General features: G+C 46.7%; 1 protein-coding gene across 1 annotated transcript; it reads right to left on the reverse strand.

Annotated features, from left to right (window-relative positions):
* Positions 1-1,994: 1,994 nt before the first annotated feature.
* On the reverse strand, positions 1,995-16,451 carry LOC114049491 (immunoglobulin superfamily DCC subclass member 3-like). The gene is made up of 14 exons (XM_027870730.1): positions 16,409-16,451; positions 13,583-13,903; positions 13,126-13,270; positions 12,902-13,032; positions 10,420-10,557; positions 10,007-10,165; positions 9,068-9,233; positions 8,411-8,661; positions 3,863-4,027; positions 3,571-3,759; positions 3,310-3,417; positions 2,928-3,075; positions 2,332-2,455; positions 1,995-2,092 (listed from the first exon to the last, which is right to left on the reverse strand). Exons 1-14 carry the CDS (start codon positions 16,449-16,451, stop codon positions 2,063-2,065), a joined length of 2,118 nt encoding a protein of 705 aa, XP_027726531.1. The 3' UTR covers positions 1,995-2,062.
* Positions 16,452-16,682: the final 231 nt, after the last annotated feature.

A 16,682-nucleotide genomic window follows, 5' to 3' on the forward strand; every position in this document is an offset into this window, starting at 1 on the left:
TTTTTGGAGAAAGGATTAAAAGAAAAAAAAAACTTTGTAATATTTATCACTTGCAAGCTATGTTTAATAAAGAAAGGAATGGTTTCTAAACTTTCCTGTGATTGATGGTTTGGGCATGGGGATTGGGATTGGGAGGGTGGGAAGGAGCAGTAGCCACCCTCTGTCCAAGAGCATGTGGGAATAAACTGGCTAATATAACTTAGCCTTCTGTCTCTATATTGTGCTCTGCTGTCAGGTAAGCAAAAGGTGAAATTCGTCCACTATACCTCACCACCTATGCCTGCCCTATTTACTCAACATCTCCCTCCTTCTTTGTCCTCATACTGCTCACATTATCCTCTTTGAGTAACAATATTGCTTTTTGTAAGAATACATTTTTAGAATAACAACACAGAAAGGAATAGCAGTAGTAAAACAAGTCTCAGTGACAGTTTAGTGGGAGAAGATATCCCAGTCTACAATTCCATAGCCCTTTAAATCAAAAGCCCTTGATATCTGGGTAAGGAGAGGATACTGTCTCCCTGAGTGAGTCTTTCCAGTTGCTCCCAAAACTAAAGAACCCATTGGCATACACAAGCAAAAGAGTTATAATATTACCTTATTCCCTACTCATTCTTTTAAAACAAACAAAAAAAAGCCCTGACACTTCGTCCTCCAAAATGTTCTTTTCTGCCTTTGAGCATAGACTCAACTCTTAATTGTGTTCTCCATTTTGGCTTTTATTTCCAACAAAGCTGTAGCATCAGGGTACTCCAGGGAATGGGTGACTTCTCCACAAGGTTTTGGGTGTTGGCTGTTGTTAACCACCGTTCCAGTCTGCCACCACACTATTCTTGGATCAAGCTGCTTCTGCTCCCTTGTTGGAGGGTATGTGGAGTGGCTTGGAGTTCCTGGGACTGGGTTTGTTGCAAGCTTTTCATTGGTACTAGCATCACTCAACAAAATCTCTACAAGCATGAGGTTTGGGTAGGGTACACTCCAAAGCCCTCAACATCCTCCCCAGGATTTTTTGGCATGATACTGGGAGGGTATAGAAAAGCGGGTGAAGGGCTGGGCTTAGGATGTGGAGGCTTTGGCTTTGGGGTCACAAGGATGTTTGGGGAACGGGAAGGGCTGCAAAGTCTCCTTCGTGCCTCAAAGATTGACACTGATGGGGCAGGAGGGGGAAAATGATTTTTTATCCTAGGAGGAGTGCCCACAGTCCCTGTGCTTATTCTACTGGGGGTTTATGCCTGCAAAAAACAAACCTGACTCAAACTAAATTCTCTGCTTTCAGAAATAGAAATCAAATGAGAGAGAAGGAAAATAAAGGCCTTCAGAGAAGGCCACTGCTTTGGATTGTGGGGCAGGATAATACCTTTACCCCTCCAAACTCCAAACCTCTATTGAGGGTTTAGAGTGTTTTTGGTTGCTCAGAGAAGGTGTGCCTGAACATACAAGAGCATGTGTGCACACACACGATGACTGGGCTCTGGAGGAAGTCAGAGGTAGGCAGTTGAGATTAAGTACCTTAGAACACACTGACTGAAGCATTTGAGCTTCTGAGATCTGAGAAGAGATGCAGATGCCTTTGTGTCCAGGTCAGAAAACTGACTCATCTGAACTTAGAGGAAAAGGAGGGGAGTAGAATAAAAGGAGGAAAAGAGGTTGAATAAGAGGGAAGAGGGTCTGACTGTAGAATAGAGAGGAATGTGATAACGGAGCCCCTGGCTCCATTTCCCCCATTTGGGGAGACCCGTTAAAGCTATACATCTTTGGGCAGAGTCATATTTGGATTGAGATAGATTCTGGATTGGGGAAGAGGGACCTGGACAGGAGTTCCTGGGGGGTCCTCTCACCTGAGAGTATTTGGTGTGGTGGGAGACATAACCTGGCCCCCGGAATTCCCATCACTGGCAGGGAGGATTATAAATGAAAAAACAACAGTAAGAAAATTTTCTCCCCTTTCCCTCCCCAGGTGCTGAGGTAGCTTTGGTTCTGTCCTGACTCTGGAAGTAGGGTAGGGTGAGGTAGATTCTTTGGTGGTGCTGGAGTTTTTCAGGGTGGGCAGGGAGGAAGGCCCCTAGGCTGCAGACTGTTGCTCCACAGTGACCTAGAGAGGAAGATAAGGAGGGAGAGATGCAAAGCATCTTTTTTCTGTTTTTCTGTTTTTGTTTGTTTTTGTTTTGGTTTCTGTTCTAGATGGCCCATTCCACTATCTACTCCACAGGGTTGTGGGGATCAAATGAGATATTTGTAAAGCACTGAGCACAGTTCCTGGCACATATAGACACTTAAATGCTTATTCCTGTTATCTCTCCTTGAGCTACCAACCACCTCCTACCCATTTACCTGGGAAATGAGTTCAATCCTCTCTCCAGGTTTTCCTCCACTCTCCAGCTGGCCTAGCGAGGCCCTGTCAGCAGAACCTGGGGGTACTGTCCAGTGCTCCCCAGATCCTTTCCTGCAGAGGAAACTGAAGACCAGGTGGAGAGAAGGTTAATTGTAGCCTCACCCCAGTGGCTCCTCGCTGCCCCATTCCACATTTCTCCCAACTCTACAGGAACAAAAAGTGGGTTGGTTCATCCCTTCTGTTTGTGTTTTTCCCACTTGCATCCCCGTAGAACATCATTACCCGACAAACACACTCACACAGCCCATAGGAACATAGAGCACTTAGCAAGCATATACAAAGCATTTTCCTCCTCCCAACAAAGCCCTACTAAATAGGTAGTACAAATATGATTTTACTGATTCCCAGAGAGGTTGCAGATGACCCAGGATCAGCCCACTAGTGGTTGTTGGAGCCTAACTTGGAACTCAGGTCTGGTGACTTCAGGTCTAGTGTTGTTTCCATCAAACCACCCCACATATCAATAGCTGAAGCTTCTATAGTGATTGGGCTTTACATGCATTATCTCCTCCCCTCCAGCCCCATTCTTCCTTACCTATGGCGCCAGCCCAGGAGGAGGCAAAGAAGACAGATGATGAGGGCAGCAAAACCCACATGAATGCCCACAAACACCCCTGGCACAGGAGTGTTCTCCATGAATGGGGTTTCCCCATCCTGGCTGCAAGGGCATCCAGCCTTGGGATCTATGGTACAAGGCACAAGGTAAAAATCACTATCAGGATGGCTGAAATAGGGAGGAGTGGACCTCCTTTCTACCCCCACCCCTTTACCGACCTCGCCAACGGCATGAACTTTTTTTTTTGTAATCCCCAAGGAATATGGGGAGAAAAGCTTGGCCATGGTGCCCTCCAGAGGGAGACAAAAGCACCTCCTTCCCTATAACAATGCTCCCCCTGGTTTTCCCAGGCCCCACATACCTGCATCTGCTGTGAAGGCATCCTGCAGTGAGACGAAACGGGCTGTGCTGTTTCCATCCCCATTTCCGTTGAAGGCCTGAAGCTTAATCTCATACAGGGCAGCAGGCTCTGGAGGAAATGAAATGTTAGCAGTAAGAGGAGAGGTGAATAGGTCAGTTGAAGACATGCAGAGAGGAAATCTGAGCTTCCAGGGGAGCAAGGATGGTGCATGGTTGGAGAGAAACACAGTCAAGGACTCGGTGCCCAGGGGTTGGGTCTCACCTAGGTCAGTGTAGAGGAAGGAGCTGGCACTGCTGGCTAAAAGGAGAGGTCCCTCAAAATGGGCAGCTGGCAGTTTTCTGTGGAAGAGCTTGAAGCCTTGGATGAGACCAGGATGGGGAGGCAGATCCCAGGAGGCCTGAACTGAGGTGGCATTGAGCACTTTGGTATAGAAGCCAAGGGCTGCAGGAGCTGCAAGAAGACAGGCTGGCTGACCTGGGGCAGTAATAGAGGAGAGAGAAGTTGGGACTGGGCGTGACAGTTGGGGAGAAAAATGGGGTTTGAGTTTACCCACCACTGCCCATGGTAGTGATGTGTACAGGAGGGGAGTCGTGGCTAGCACCCTCAGCAGAATATGCCCGGAGACGGATGGAATAGGTAGTTGCTGGATCCAGGTTGGTGAAAACATGTTCAAAGGTCCCTTTGCTCACTGCCTCCTGCAATTCCCTGCCAGGTGGCTCTGAGAGAGGGGTAAAGAAGAAGGAGTAACTTGGCACCTGTATCCATACTTCCATAAATCCCCTTTATGTGCCCCCCATCATTTCTATTACCTCCCTTTGAGTGGATAATTCCTAAGACTCTGTCATCAGCTCTTTTGCCTTCTTGCTACACTTTTTCAAAACCTTGGCAAGCTCATCCATTCTCATGACTTCATTTAGCTATGAAGATAACACCTAGGGCTAAATATTCAGCCCAATTTATTATAAACTCCAGACCTATATCTCTGAATTGGCTCCTGGACGTCATTTGAATGTCCTGGGGACCTCAGATTTACCACGTCCCCAATGGAACTCATCTTTCCTTCTCCCCAACCCCCCACCCCGCCAAAAAAAAAAAAAAGATCCTAGCCCTCTCCTCTATTTTATTTTTCTGATTGTACTACCAACCAACAAGTCATCCAGGCTTGAAATCTTGAAATCATCTTTGATTTCTTTCTCCCTCATTGCCTACATCACCTCCACAATTGTGTCCCAGATCTTCCTGAGCCATGCAGCCTTCCTGTTGGCCATTTTCATCACGCTTCCGCTGGATCCTGAATTCTCCCCCTTCAGCCTTGTGCTCAGACAGGTGAGCTTTTACCTAATCTTGTCTGGAACTGGACTCTACATCACTCAGCCATTTCCAAACCATGCAACATGGTAGCACCTCCTCCTTCTAGTTCCTCTGTATGAGTTCTCTTCCCCCATTAGAATAGTAGCTGTTTAAGGGCAGACACTAACTTGCTTGCTTGAACTTGCATCACCAGTGCTTAGCATGGTGTCTGGCACATAGCACTTAATAAATTCTACTGTTTTTGCATTCATGCAATCTTCATTTTCATTCACACTAACACCACCCTAGTTCAGGCATTCATCACCTCTGGCCTGACTTCCTAATTCCAATTTCTCTCCTTTGAGGACTATGTGGCAAAATGGATGGTGTTGTTCTGGGAGTCAGGAAATGGGTTCAAATCTTGACTCAGCATTTACTGATTTACAGGACCAATGTCCAAATTTTTTTCCTAAATGACAAAATGGAGCTAATAATATTTGTATTGCTGACTTCCTTCAATTGTCATGAGAGAAAGGTGCCGTATACACCTTAAAGCACTCTTAGTGTAAAGTAAGTTATTTTTATTCTCCTCCAATCCATCCTTCAGAGCTGCCACAATTCTTTTCCTAATGGCTGACTCCCCTACTTAAACATCTCTAGTGGCTTTTTGGTGCATCAAGAAGATAAACACACTCCTTAATCTGGTACTTCAGGCCCTTTAGATTAGGGCTCCAGCATACCTTTCCATCTATATTTCAGACTGATACTCTTCAGCAATTTTACATCCCAGGCACACTGGACCATTTCTTATTCCTCAGTGATAAAATCATAAATCTAGAGCTTGAAGAGACTTTAGAGATTAGCTTCTCCAACTGCCTCATTTTAGAAAGATGGAAACTGGGGGGGAGTAAATTGTTCAAGGTCACTAAGTCCTAAGTAGAGGAACCAGGATGCAAACCTGGGCCATCTGACTTCAAGTCCAATACTGGTAAAGATACTGCACCATACTATTAACAAAGTGTCGTGCACTTTCTTGTATCTCATGAATTTGCACAGACTGTTCCCAAGTATAAGAATTCACTCCCCCTTTTATCTCTGCTGAAATTTTCTTCCTTCAAGGCCCAGGTCAATTGCCACCTTCTTCCTGTTTCCCATTCCCCACCCCAGCCGGAAATTATTTCTCCCTCTTTTTTGTTTAGATCTCTCTTTTTTTGTATCCTAAGAGCTTCCTGAAGGGAAAGGTTTCATCTTTCATATCCTCAGCAGCTAGTATAATGCCCTGCACCTAAATAAACGATGGTTGAATTTCATTTAGAAAGCTCAGTGGCCCCAGTGGATAAGGGAGATGGATATATAAAAAAAGGATTTCAAATACAAGCCAGGTCCAATTATATCTTTTCAGTGTCCAGTGAGTGGTATGTCAAGGGTACACAGAAGGAAGCATTGGGAACTAAGTCTAGAAAAAATAGGTTGGAGGTCAGATTATGGAGGGTCTTAAATGCTAAGGAGTTTGGACTTAGTTCTAAAGGCAGTAGGGGATCCAGTGAAGATCATCCCAGTTCTCATCCTTCCTGACCATTCTGCAGCATTTGACACTGTGTACCACCCTTTCCTCCTGGATTCCTCTCTCTCTCTCTCTCTCTCTCTCTCTCTCTCCCTTTCCCTTTCTCTCTCCCTCTCTCTCTCCCTCCCTCTCTCTCCCTCTCTCTCTTTCTCTCTCTGTTTTTATGACACTGTTCTCTTGGTTTATCTCTAAGAAGTCTGACTGCTCCTTCTCAGTCTCCTTTGCTGGATCATCACCCCTATCACATGCCCTTACTGTGAGAGTATCCCAAGGCTTTGTCCTAAACTCTTTTTTCTTCCCTCCACACCAAAGATTCTTAACCCGAAGTCTGTGAATTTAAAAAAAAAAACAACCATATATTTTGATAATTGTACTTCAGTTATTGGTTTCCTTTACAATCCTATGGGTTTTATTTTATGCATTTAAAAATATTATTCTAAGAAGAGGTCCATAGGCTTTTTTCAACAGACTGCCCAGGGGATCCATGACACTAAAAAGGTTAAGATTCACCTGTTCTACAGTCTTTCTGTGTGATCTCATCAGCTTACAGGTTTATTAATGATCATCTCTATGTTATGACTCAGAGATCTGTCTGTCTCCCAGTCCTAGCCTCTGTTCCTAACCTCTACTCATACATCACAAACTGTGATGAACTTTTCAAACTAGACATTCTCAAGCTCAACATGTCTGAAGCATCACATGTTATCTATCTCCCCAAACCTACTCCTCCTGCAAATTTCCCTCTTTCTGTCGAGGTCACTACCATTCTTCCAATCTTCTAGGTTTACTGCCTAGGTCTCATCCTTAACCCCTCACCCTCACTCCACAAATCTAAGCCATTTCACAAACTTGTCATTTTGACCTCCACAATATTTGTAGCATTGCATCCCAGTCCCTTTCCTCCCCTCACACAGTCATCACACCCTGGTTCAGGCACCTCCTCATCAGTCTCCTTCTTGGTTTCCCTGCCTCAGATCTCTTCCTTCTCTGATCTCCACTCTTCACAACTCTACTAAAGAGATTCTAATTCAACTACACCCTTATTCAATAAGATCCAATTATCCCTGTTATCTACAGGATAAAGTATTAAACCTCCTCTGTTTTGACTCTGCAGGGGCTGACCCCAACCTCCTTTACTCCCTTTCGTAAATATTACTGTCTAGTGCCAAACTGGCCTTCCATCCCTGGGTCACCCTGACTTTGCAATGGCTCTCCCTCATGTTTGGAACACACTCTATCCTCACTTCTGCCTCTATGAATGCTTAGCTTCTTTCAAATCTTAATTCCAGGATCACCTTCTACAGGAAGCTTTTCCTGATCCCCACAGCTGCTAGTGTCTTCCCCACACATACCTAATTATCTTCTATCTGTTTTACACAAACATATATGCACATGTTGTTTTCCCTGGCTAAATTATAAACTCCTTATGGGCTGGGACTTTTGTCTTTGTAGCCCCAGTAATTAATTAGCACAGTACCTGACATTAGGCACTGTGTTTTAATGGATGCTTTTTGATTGATTGAATATACAAGTGACGCAGAATTTCTGAAATGGTTAGTACCTTAGAGATCATCTAGCACAAGTTCATTTTACAGGTGGGGAAACTGAGGCCCAGAAAGGGGACTCATTGAATTTCAGAGTTGAAATGACCCTCAGAGGCTATCTGGTCCAACTGCATCTAAGCTAGAATCCCCAGTATGCCAGACAGGTGATATCCAACCTTTGCTTGAAAGCCTCCAGGTAAGGCAAACCCATGGCCTCTGGAGGGAGCCCATTTAATTTTTTTACAACTCTAGTGGTTAGGAAGTTTTTCCCTAGAGCAGTCCTAAATTTGTCCATCATGTCCCCATGAATCTTCTCTTCTCCGGACTAAAACACCTCTAGTTACTTCAACCACTCCCCATATAAATTCAAGTACCTTCACCATCCTTGTTAGCCTCATCTGGAGGTTCTCCTGCTTATTACTATCCTTCCTAAATTGTGGCCATCAGAACTGAACCCAAGATTCCAGATGGACTTTGACCAGGTCAGAGCACAACAGGACTAGCATTTTTTGATTCTTGGAAGCTATGACTCTAGATCCAGTCCATGGATGTGACTTGCATAATACGGTGATACTTCTTAGCATAGCAAAGCCAGAACTAGAACCCAGGGCTTTTAATTCCCCATCTTACTGCTGTTTCCACTGAACTTGTTTCCTGTTTTGTTTCTTCTCCCTACCACCCATGCCCTGCCACCCCTGCCCACCTCCCTCAGATTGGAGATGTAGCACATAGCCGATGATACTGGGGTTGTCGCCAGTAGAAGGAGGTTCCCAGGAGACTCGGATAGTGGAGGTGGAGAGGGCAGAGGCCTGCAGGCCTTGGGGAACGGGGGGTGGCTCTGGGGCTCCAGTTACAGCCAGGCGGGCACTGGCCTGGTTGGAGCCTGCACTGTTCTCTGCCACACACTGGTAGATAGCCTCATCCTCTGCTGTGACACCAGCCAACATCAATGTGCTAGAGGAGAGATAATAGAGACAGTGGTATTATATTGTCTCTATTCAGGCATAAGAATCCTCCTGCCTATGTCTCCTCTTTTAAAAAGGCCCTTTCTCCCAAGGGGTTGTGGTCCCTCCTGTCTCTCTTTTTAGTGGGGATCAGGAGAAGAAAAAAAGTTTTTTCTGTGATTGTATGGGTGGGGGTATCTGTGGTTGTCTGTATGTCTATGGGAAGGTCAGGTTACCTGTGGTTGTATGGATGTGGTTTGCATTGTGTTAACTGTGGTTAGTGTGTGTTAGGATACCTATGGTTGCATGGATGTGTATGTAATGGGAGCAGTTATTGGTAGTTATGTGGATGTGTGTTGTATTGGGGCGATCAGCTATGGTGGTGTGAGTGTAGGTTGGTGGGAGGGCACATTAACCTGTTGTTGTGGGTGAGCTTGACATTATCTCCAGGGCTCAGGACCTTTCCGTTCTTCAGCCAAATCAGCCGGGGTTCAGGAACACCATGGGCCACACATGTGAAGATGGCACTGCTGCCAGGGGGTTTTGACACAGACTGTGGCCACTGGACAAACTCTGGAGGGGCTGAAAAGGAGAGGAGATAGGAGAAGCTAATACCCCTATCCCTTACTCCTCCAGCCCCCTTTTTCCCCCTCCCTGGGCAGCCTTGGGATGGGGGATCAGAAATTCTGCTTGGGGACCACCAGGGGTCTGGGACTGTGTCTCAATCTGAGAGACGAGGATGCTGGAGGCTCAGCTGTCCCTCCAGCCTGATGTTCCACCCCACCCAAGCTGTGGGAACCGGCTGGAGCTCCAGCTGATGAATTCAGGGCCCAGGACTGCATCTCATTGCCCCGGGCGCCCATCCATCACTTTTGCAGCCCGACGGCCAGGCTGCTCTGAAAGGTCAGGGAAGCCAAGGGCTCTGCAGGGGCCTCCCCCCACCTCCTGCCTCTGCCTCTCCCCTCCCGCCAAGGGCAGGCGGGCAAGTGAGTGAATAAGCCAACAAGCAAGAGTTTGTGAGATCCAGAGGTTTGAGGATCTGACTCATTCGAGGTCACACAGCTGTAGAGGAATAACAGAAGTTCATGTTTCTGGCCAGCTTTAAGGTTTATAAAGCACTTTCCTCATGACAACCCCACTTAGTAGTAGTGTAGGTACTAGCATCCTCATTTTAAAGATGGGGAAACAGAAGCTGAAATTGATTAAGTGACTTGTCCAAAGTCAAAGTGTCAAGAGTCCAGATATGAACCCAGGTTTCCTGACTTTACTCAGTCCCACTAACCTTTTCTGAGCTGTCTTTTCTTTCTGCCTGCTATAGTCCTACTGCCCCCAGGCCCTTGGTTGACCCTGCTCACCCTGCACCAGAAGGACTCCCTGGGCTGTTCGCCGGACCCTGGTACCCGGCCGGTTTGCAGCACAGACGTATACTCCAGAGTGCTGGACAGACACATCTGAGATCATCAGGTTCCCAGTCCCCAAGACCTGGATTCCTTCTACCCCAATGGAGCGACCATCTAGAAGAAAAGGGTTGGGAGTCAAGGTCACCATGACAATGTATAACCCCCTTCCCTAAGGGGCAAAGGGCTGCAGGCAAATCAAAAGAGAAGGAATAGGTCTGGGAGATGAGAAAGAAGAGGGGTGGGGAGAGATTTGGAAGCTATAAAGGAAAAAGAAAAGAGGATATTAGAGAAAGGGGTCCTGTAAGAGTGATTCTGTGCCCCTGCCCCTAATCATCTCCTCACCCCCAATTCCAGCTCCCCACTGTTACCCAGGCGACTCCAGGAGACCAGGGGTCGTGGATGGCCTGTAGCAATGCACTCCAGCACTGCAGTCTGGTGCACAGTGAGCGTCAGGTTCTGAGGTCCTGATAGAATCTCTGGTTCCTGAAGCAGCCGTGGGGGAGACACTGTCAGGGGCCAGGAAAATAAAGGATGGAGTGAGGGAGAGGGACATCTTTTACCCTATCCCTTTCCCACAGGGCCCCCAGCTAAGGGCATCTTTGCTCCCTGCCCTGACCCCCAACTCCCCAATATTTTCCAGCCCTTCCTGCAGCTATTCCCCAATATCCAAGCTCGGATGCATCTCATCCATCTCAAAGCAAGGGAGATGTGGGGAGAAGGCAAGGGGATAAAAGGGGGTGATGGAAACCTCAGAAACTTTGAACCCCTGAACCAGGCTCAGGTAAGGCTGATGGAAAGGAGGAGGGAGAAGAGAGTACAGTTTACAATGGGAAACAGTATGCTGAGACCATAAGGGGGATTCTAGCTTGGCATAAGAAGCCCCAACCTTGTGTTCTACGCCAAGGGCTATGGAGGTGGGAGTTGTCCCACTTTATTTCACTTTCACAAGTGGGGACTGATCCTTAAACATCCACTGCTCCCCTTGGCTCTAGCATTTATGAATGTATCTAATTGTTTTAAACCATATTTACATTTTAATTTTTTATTCCTTGGTAGAATGTGCTACCATAAACTACTACTACCTGAATGTAAGATAATCCTCATATTTGCCTTAAATTTGCTCCTGTAAACTTCCAGAGCAACCTTCTTCCTACTAGGGTTCTGGATTGGGGTGAGGGAGTCAGTTCACCTTTACTCACTCCATTCATCCCCTCTCAATCATATCCTATGGAAAGGTCCTTATCTTTTCAGTCTGAATTCAGAAACTCTTCAACTCACTTATTCCCCCACATCTCCTCCATAATTTTCTCCAGACTTTTTCTGGGAAGTGCACAGCCCTGAGCCAGCACCCACTATCGCAGGTATGGCAGCACCTCAGTTCTGCGCCAGGGCTAAATGATGGCTTCTGTTTTATTTCCAGTCCCTTTCCTAAGATTCAATGGTAGCCTCAGTTAGTCTAAACCTTGACATTTGCTAGCCGTGTAAGGAAAGTCACTTAAATCTCTTTGTGCCTGGCAACTTTCTAAGGATATTCTACATCAAGGAAATTGCCAGCCCTTGAGACAATGAACCTTCCTGAAGATACCTGGCATTTTGTTGGCTCTTAATGGTGGAGAACATATATCCAGGAAACAGTCCATAATGATTCTTGGATCCTCTTCCTGGGTCATCACTGATCCCTCCAGAGTCTGCTCAGCCTTTATAGTTAGGGATGTTCCCCGCTATATACATCACCTTGTACTTGCCCACAGTGAAAATTCAGCTGCCATTCTCCTACCCACTCACAGAGGCTCTTGAGATCTTCCTGCAAATTATGCCTGCTATTTTACTAGGAGAATTGAGTGTCAGTTTATAGATTTCACTGCGCATTCTCTCCCTGAGATAATTTACAAAAATGTTTTGTGGAAAGAAGTTCTAGTATTATCCCTAATGAACCTCATTCTGTAACTCTTCTCTGTAAGAGAAGTGTCCATTTATTCCTACACTTCATTTTGTGTCTCAGTTTCTAAATCATGACAAAATAGTTTTCCTCCTCCCTTGGCCCCCCCCCCCAAAAAAATCCCATAGGGACTCAATTTTTAAAATACCCTTTGGATTAGAATCTTGTCAAGGGCTTTTTGAAAGTCTAAATAGATTATATCCACTGATTTTCCTTTATTCGCATGCATATTTAGCCTGTTGAAGAATTCAAATAGATTAGTTAGGCATGATTTACCCTTAGAGAAACCTGGTTGCCTTTTCTCCAGTAGGATGTGTATACTTATTCAGTGATTCTATCCTTTATTGTGGATCCCATCAGCTTGCCTGATATGGAATTGTTGGGGGAGGGTGGAGGGAGCCTCAGCTCAGGGGAACATTAGGAATCTGCTCTGTCAATAAGCCCCCCCACCTCTTGAGGCCCCAGCTGCAGAAGTGTCTGCACCCTGTCTTCTTCTCCATTCCTTACCCTCAGCCTTCTCCTTTTAACAGTTTCATCCCCACATCCTTGTCCACATCTCTCTTTTCAGTAGTCTTCTTATTCTCCTGTTAACATCTCCAGGCCCTCCAACCTCCAGATCAGAGAAAAGTGCCATGCAAACACACCCAGAAACAGAGTTCCATGCACCATAATTTCTCTTACAGTCAGTCACAATTACACACTCACAGTCAGTTACATTTGTAAGATGAGGAAATTGAATTAAATGCCTTCAGAGGTCCTTTCCAGCTTAAAAGTCTACATGCACTCACAGTCACAGATCCAAAAACTCACACACAGAGATCCAGCTCTCTCCCCGTCTCTGCCTTGGCTGGGGTAGGGGTGAGAGGGCAGCACCCTAGTTTTTCATCCTGTCTTCCATCCTGTGTCCTTACCACTCAGTGCAAGTTGGGCCTCTTGGCTGTATCGAGTACTGGCTATATTGCGTGCCACACATCGGTAGGTCCCTACGTCTGACTGCCCAACACTTGTGATCTGCAGAATGCCTGCAGGTAATAAGGTGAATCTGCCAGAGTGAATGGAAAGATTATTAAGGTTCCCTCCAGATCCTGACCCTCTCCCTACAGTATCCCTGCAACTCCAGGGCCTTCCTGTTCACCTGTGGTTGGTAGGGTTCAAGGCAGTGTGGTTGTGTTCCCAGGAGATAGTTGGCTCAGGTACCCCTCGGATCAGGCACTGGAAACGGGCAACACCTCCCTGCTCTACCACCATGGAGTCAGGATGGTGGTGAAATCGAGATAGACCTAGAAAGACAAAGATTCAGACACCTGAACCTACCTCCCTCCAGAGTCCCTTGCCCCAAGCCACTAACCTTGACTGATCCTATGGTCTTGTCCTATTTCCGGTTATTCAGAAATCATACAACCCCCTCCACTTTCCCACTTTCTACCTCTGTGCCTAGAACATTCAAAGAGCCTCTTTGATCCTTCCCCAATGACCCTACCTTTCCAAGTCTACCCTTCCCAGCCACATGCCCCTTTTCAGTCCCTTTGCTCAAACCCCTAGAGGTATCCCTTGTGGCCCAATGTCCATCCTGGGCACTCCAGGTCACTTACTTGCCAGCTGCACCCGTGCCCTCCGGCTCACCAACCTTCCATAGCGGTTTTGAGCAACACAGTTGTACTTGTGGACACTGGCAGGAAGTAGGGATGAACCCTGGGGGGCATGGCGGCTGGGGAAACCCCCAAGGTGCAGAGATCCATCTGGCATCAGAGTGGCACCGCTGTTGTTTTCCAGGGGCATCCCATCCTGCTGCCAGGAGATGGTGATGGGTGGCTCTCCTTGCACCTGGCACCTCAGCAGCAGCGGATGTTCCCTCAGTGCCACCACGTCCTCTGGCTCCTGCACGAAGGCTAGCTCAGAGCCTCCAGCTTCACCTGTAGGGAAGGGGCAGGCTCAGTGGGGTATTGCCAGGATCCTTCTGGAAAATCTCAGTGTCCTCTAGGCCCCTTCCCTTCTTCCCACAGAGTCCCCTCTCTCTATATATGAAGCTAGACTTGCTAGGCCTGAAGAAAGATCTCTTTGGCTTTTGCCTTGGTTCTTCTTCTATAGCCTTGACCCTGAGAAGACAATGAGATAGAGGCTAAAAAGTAATAGGAACTGAAAAATTATATCTCAAAAGGAGCAGTGGGGCAGAGGTATAAGTTAAAGGCAGAGTTGAACTTGGAAAGTCATAACTGGGGAAAGATATTGAAGTAGGAGAAATGGAGGAACTGGGCTTGGAGTCATTGGAAACTGGAGTACAAGGAGACTGGGAGCTAGGTGGATGTGTGGGTATGGTTTGGATTGAAGGTGGAGTAAAGGGGAGCTTGGGGCTAGGGCTGGCTGGGACAGGGCCCTGCAACTGAGGCTAAGGATAGAGGATGGGGAGCTGAGGTTGGAGCTAAGGCTGGCTGGGAGGGGGCCTGGGCCGGGGCTAGGCAGGCTTTGATTGATGGCCTCTTTCAGCCAGGCCCTGGCAATGGGGAGAGGGCGAGGCGGGTACAATGGCAGGGTCAGGGGCTGAGCCATGGGCATTGTGCTCCCCCCTGGGACAATGGGTTTGTCCCCCTCCCTCCCCCGCCTGCCCATCTGCCTGTCTGCCCACAAGGTCAGCTTCCCAGGACTCCTTTTGACTCCCTTCCTCGTTCCCCCAGCCCCACCCCTCACTAAGCAATGCTAGACAGGGCAAGGGCACATTTAGGCACACAAATACACGCACTGGCATCAGAACATGGAGAAACACCTACACATATGTGCACAGATGAGCAAGCACAATCTCATCTAAAGAGTCACCCAAGTACATACATTCAATTCAATTCAACAAACATTTAATAAGCACCTGCTGTGTGCAGAACACTGTGCTAGGCACTGGAGGAGATACAAAGTTTAGATAAAAAGTGATCTCTGCCTTCAGGGAGTTACATTCTCACACATCTATACACAAAGATACAAACAGAAGCCTGGAGGTGTACCTGACCTACACTTGGATTCACAACTAACAAGAAACACAAAGACTTAACACATAAATGCAGAGGCAGGGAGCCATGAAGTTTAGGAATGAATCATGAAATTAGACTTGAAAGCCCTGTTTCACCCCAGTCCCAGATGTCCCCATCCTTTTTCCCCACAGCGCTCTTTCCGTCTGTGCAATTTGATGTCTGTGAATGAGGACCAGGAAAACGCACGGATCTGTTTGGTGAAGACCCTGGCATTCTTCTAGCTAACCTGGCCTGGCTCTTCCCAAACTCTTCAGCTACTCCTGGGCTATTATCTCTCCTCTTCCCACTCCTGAACCCCTCAATCTGGTTCCCCTTTCTCTCCCCTTCCAAAATGCTTCACCCACCCCACCCATTCCTCATTCCCTTTCTTTCTATCCTTTCCAAACCCCTGACGTGTTGTTCCTCCAAGCACATCCCCTGCTCCCCTTCTTCCCCCTTTTACCCTGGTCCCCAAACCCCTAGGATCATGCCACCTGCCCTTTGCCCCCCTCAGATTTTCTATTTTCTTCCTACCCTGATTTTTCCTTTATCCTCAATCTGTCTCTTCCTTCCTTTCCTTCACCTCCCTTATACTGTGCTCTCCATTTCTTTTCTGCTGCCATTCCCCCATACTCTAATCTTCTTCCTCAAATCTTTCCTTTTGCTGGTCTCTTTTCCATTAATATAACAACAACAACAATAATATCTGCAGAACATTAAATATAGAAGAATAATAGCAAGATAGCAACTTGTCCCCAGATTGTCTCTATCTGAACTACACTGAACCAGATAAGTACAAGATAATAATAATACTTTTTATTATCATATTATAATTACAAAAAGCAATTATTTTATCTACCTGTCCAATAATCCAAAGAACATTAAGTATGAAAGAATAATAGCCAGATAACGACTTGTCCTAGAACTGTTACGGTCTGAATTCCGAAAAACAAGAATGAGATTACTATTAATAATGATAATAATAATATACATTCAACTATCAACAAATATTTGTTGAGTAATGACTGTGTTCAGCACGCTTGTTGGGGGGAGGTATGAAATTTAGATAAGACAGTTAGTTACTCCTTATCTTTCTTCCCAGCTTTCTCCATTGCTTTATCTCTTCCCTTTTCTCTTCTTCTCTTTCCCTTTTTTCTTTTCACTCCATGTCTCATATATCTCATTTTCTCTTTTTCCTTTGCCCCATTTTTCTCCCCATCCTTCTTATCTCTCGCCTTCAATCTTATTTTTCCTCCCATATCTCTCCCACCCTCCCTATTTCCCCCCTTTTCTTATTTCTAATCACCTTCATTTTCTCCATTCCCCCCCCCCCCATCTCTTTCTATGCTTTCTGACCATTACCCCGTTACTCCATTTCGGATGTCATTGTGCCCATCCGCTCCCGTGGATTCTCCCTCTTACCCCAGTCCTGCAGAAGCAGCAATCCAAGTAGCCACAGCCCCATGGCCTTAGCTCTGCTTCGGCCCCCCTTCTAGCCCCAGGCAGCCACTGTCTCCCCCTGCCAGCCCTGGTTCTGCTGCCTTCAGCCTGAAGAACCCTGAGTTGTGCGTGCCCACACTTGAGGGACACAAGAAGATGAGGGAGAGCTTCTGGTCTCACTCCGAGGGAGCCTGGGGTATAGAGGGGGATCGAGTTCTGGGAGTTGGGGCTAGAGGCTCCTAGCCTTCCGTCCGTC

The sequence above is a fragment of the Vombatus ursinus genome, unplaced genomic scaffold, assembly GCF_900497805.2.
Source record: "Vombatus ursinus unplaced genomic scaffold, bare-nosed wombat genome assembly UNPS02014798.1, whole genome shotgun sequence".
In the NCBI taxonomy this organism is placed as follows: Eukaryota; Metazoa; Chordata; class Mammalia; order Diprotodontia; family Vombatidae; genus Vombatus; species Vombatus ursinus.

Coding starts and splice junctions, on each gene's coding strand:
- LOC114049491 (XM_027870730.1), bottom strand. CDS start 16,451: ATGGGGCTGTGGCTACTTGGATTGCTGCTTCTGCAGGACTGGG. Junction 4,028..8,410: donor ACATCTCCAATCTGAGGGAG/GTGGGCAGGGGT, acceptor CCCCTCTCTCAG/AGCCACCTGGCAGGGAATTG. Junction 2,093..2,331: donor GGATTGAACTCATTTCCCAG/GTAAATGGGTAG, acceptor CTTCCTCTCTAG/GTCACTGTGGAGCAACAGTC.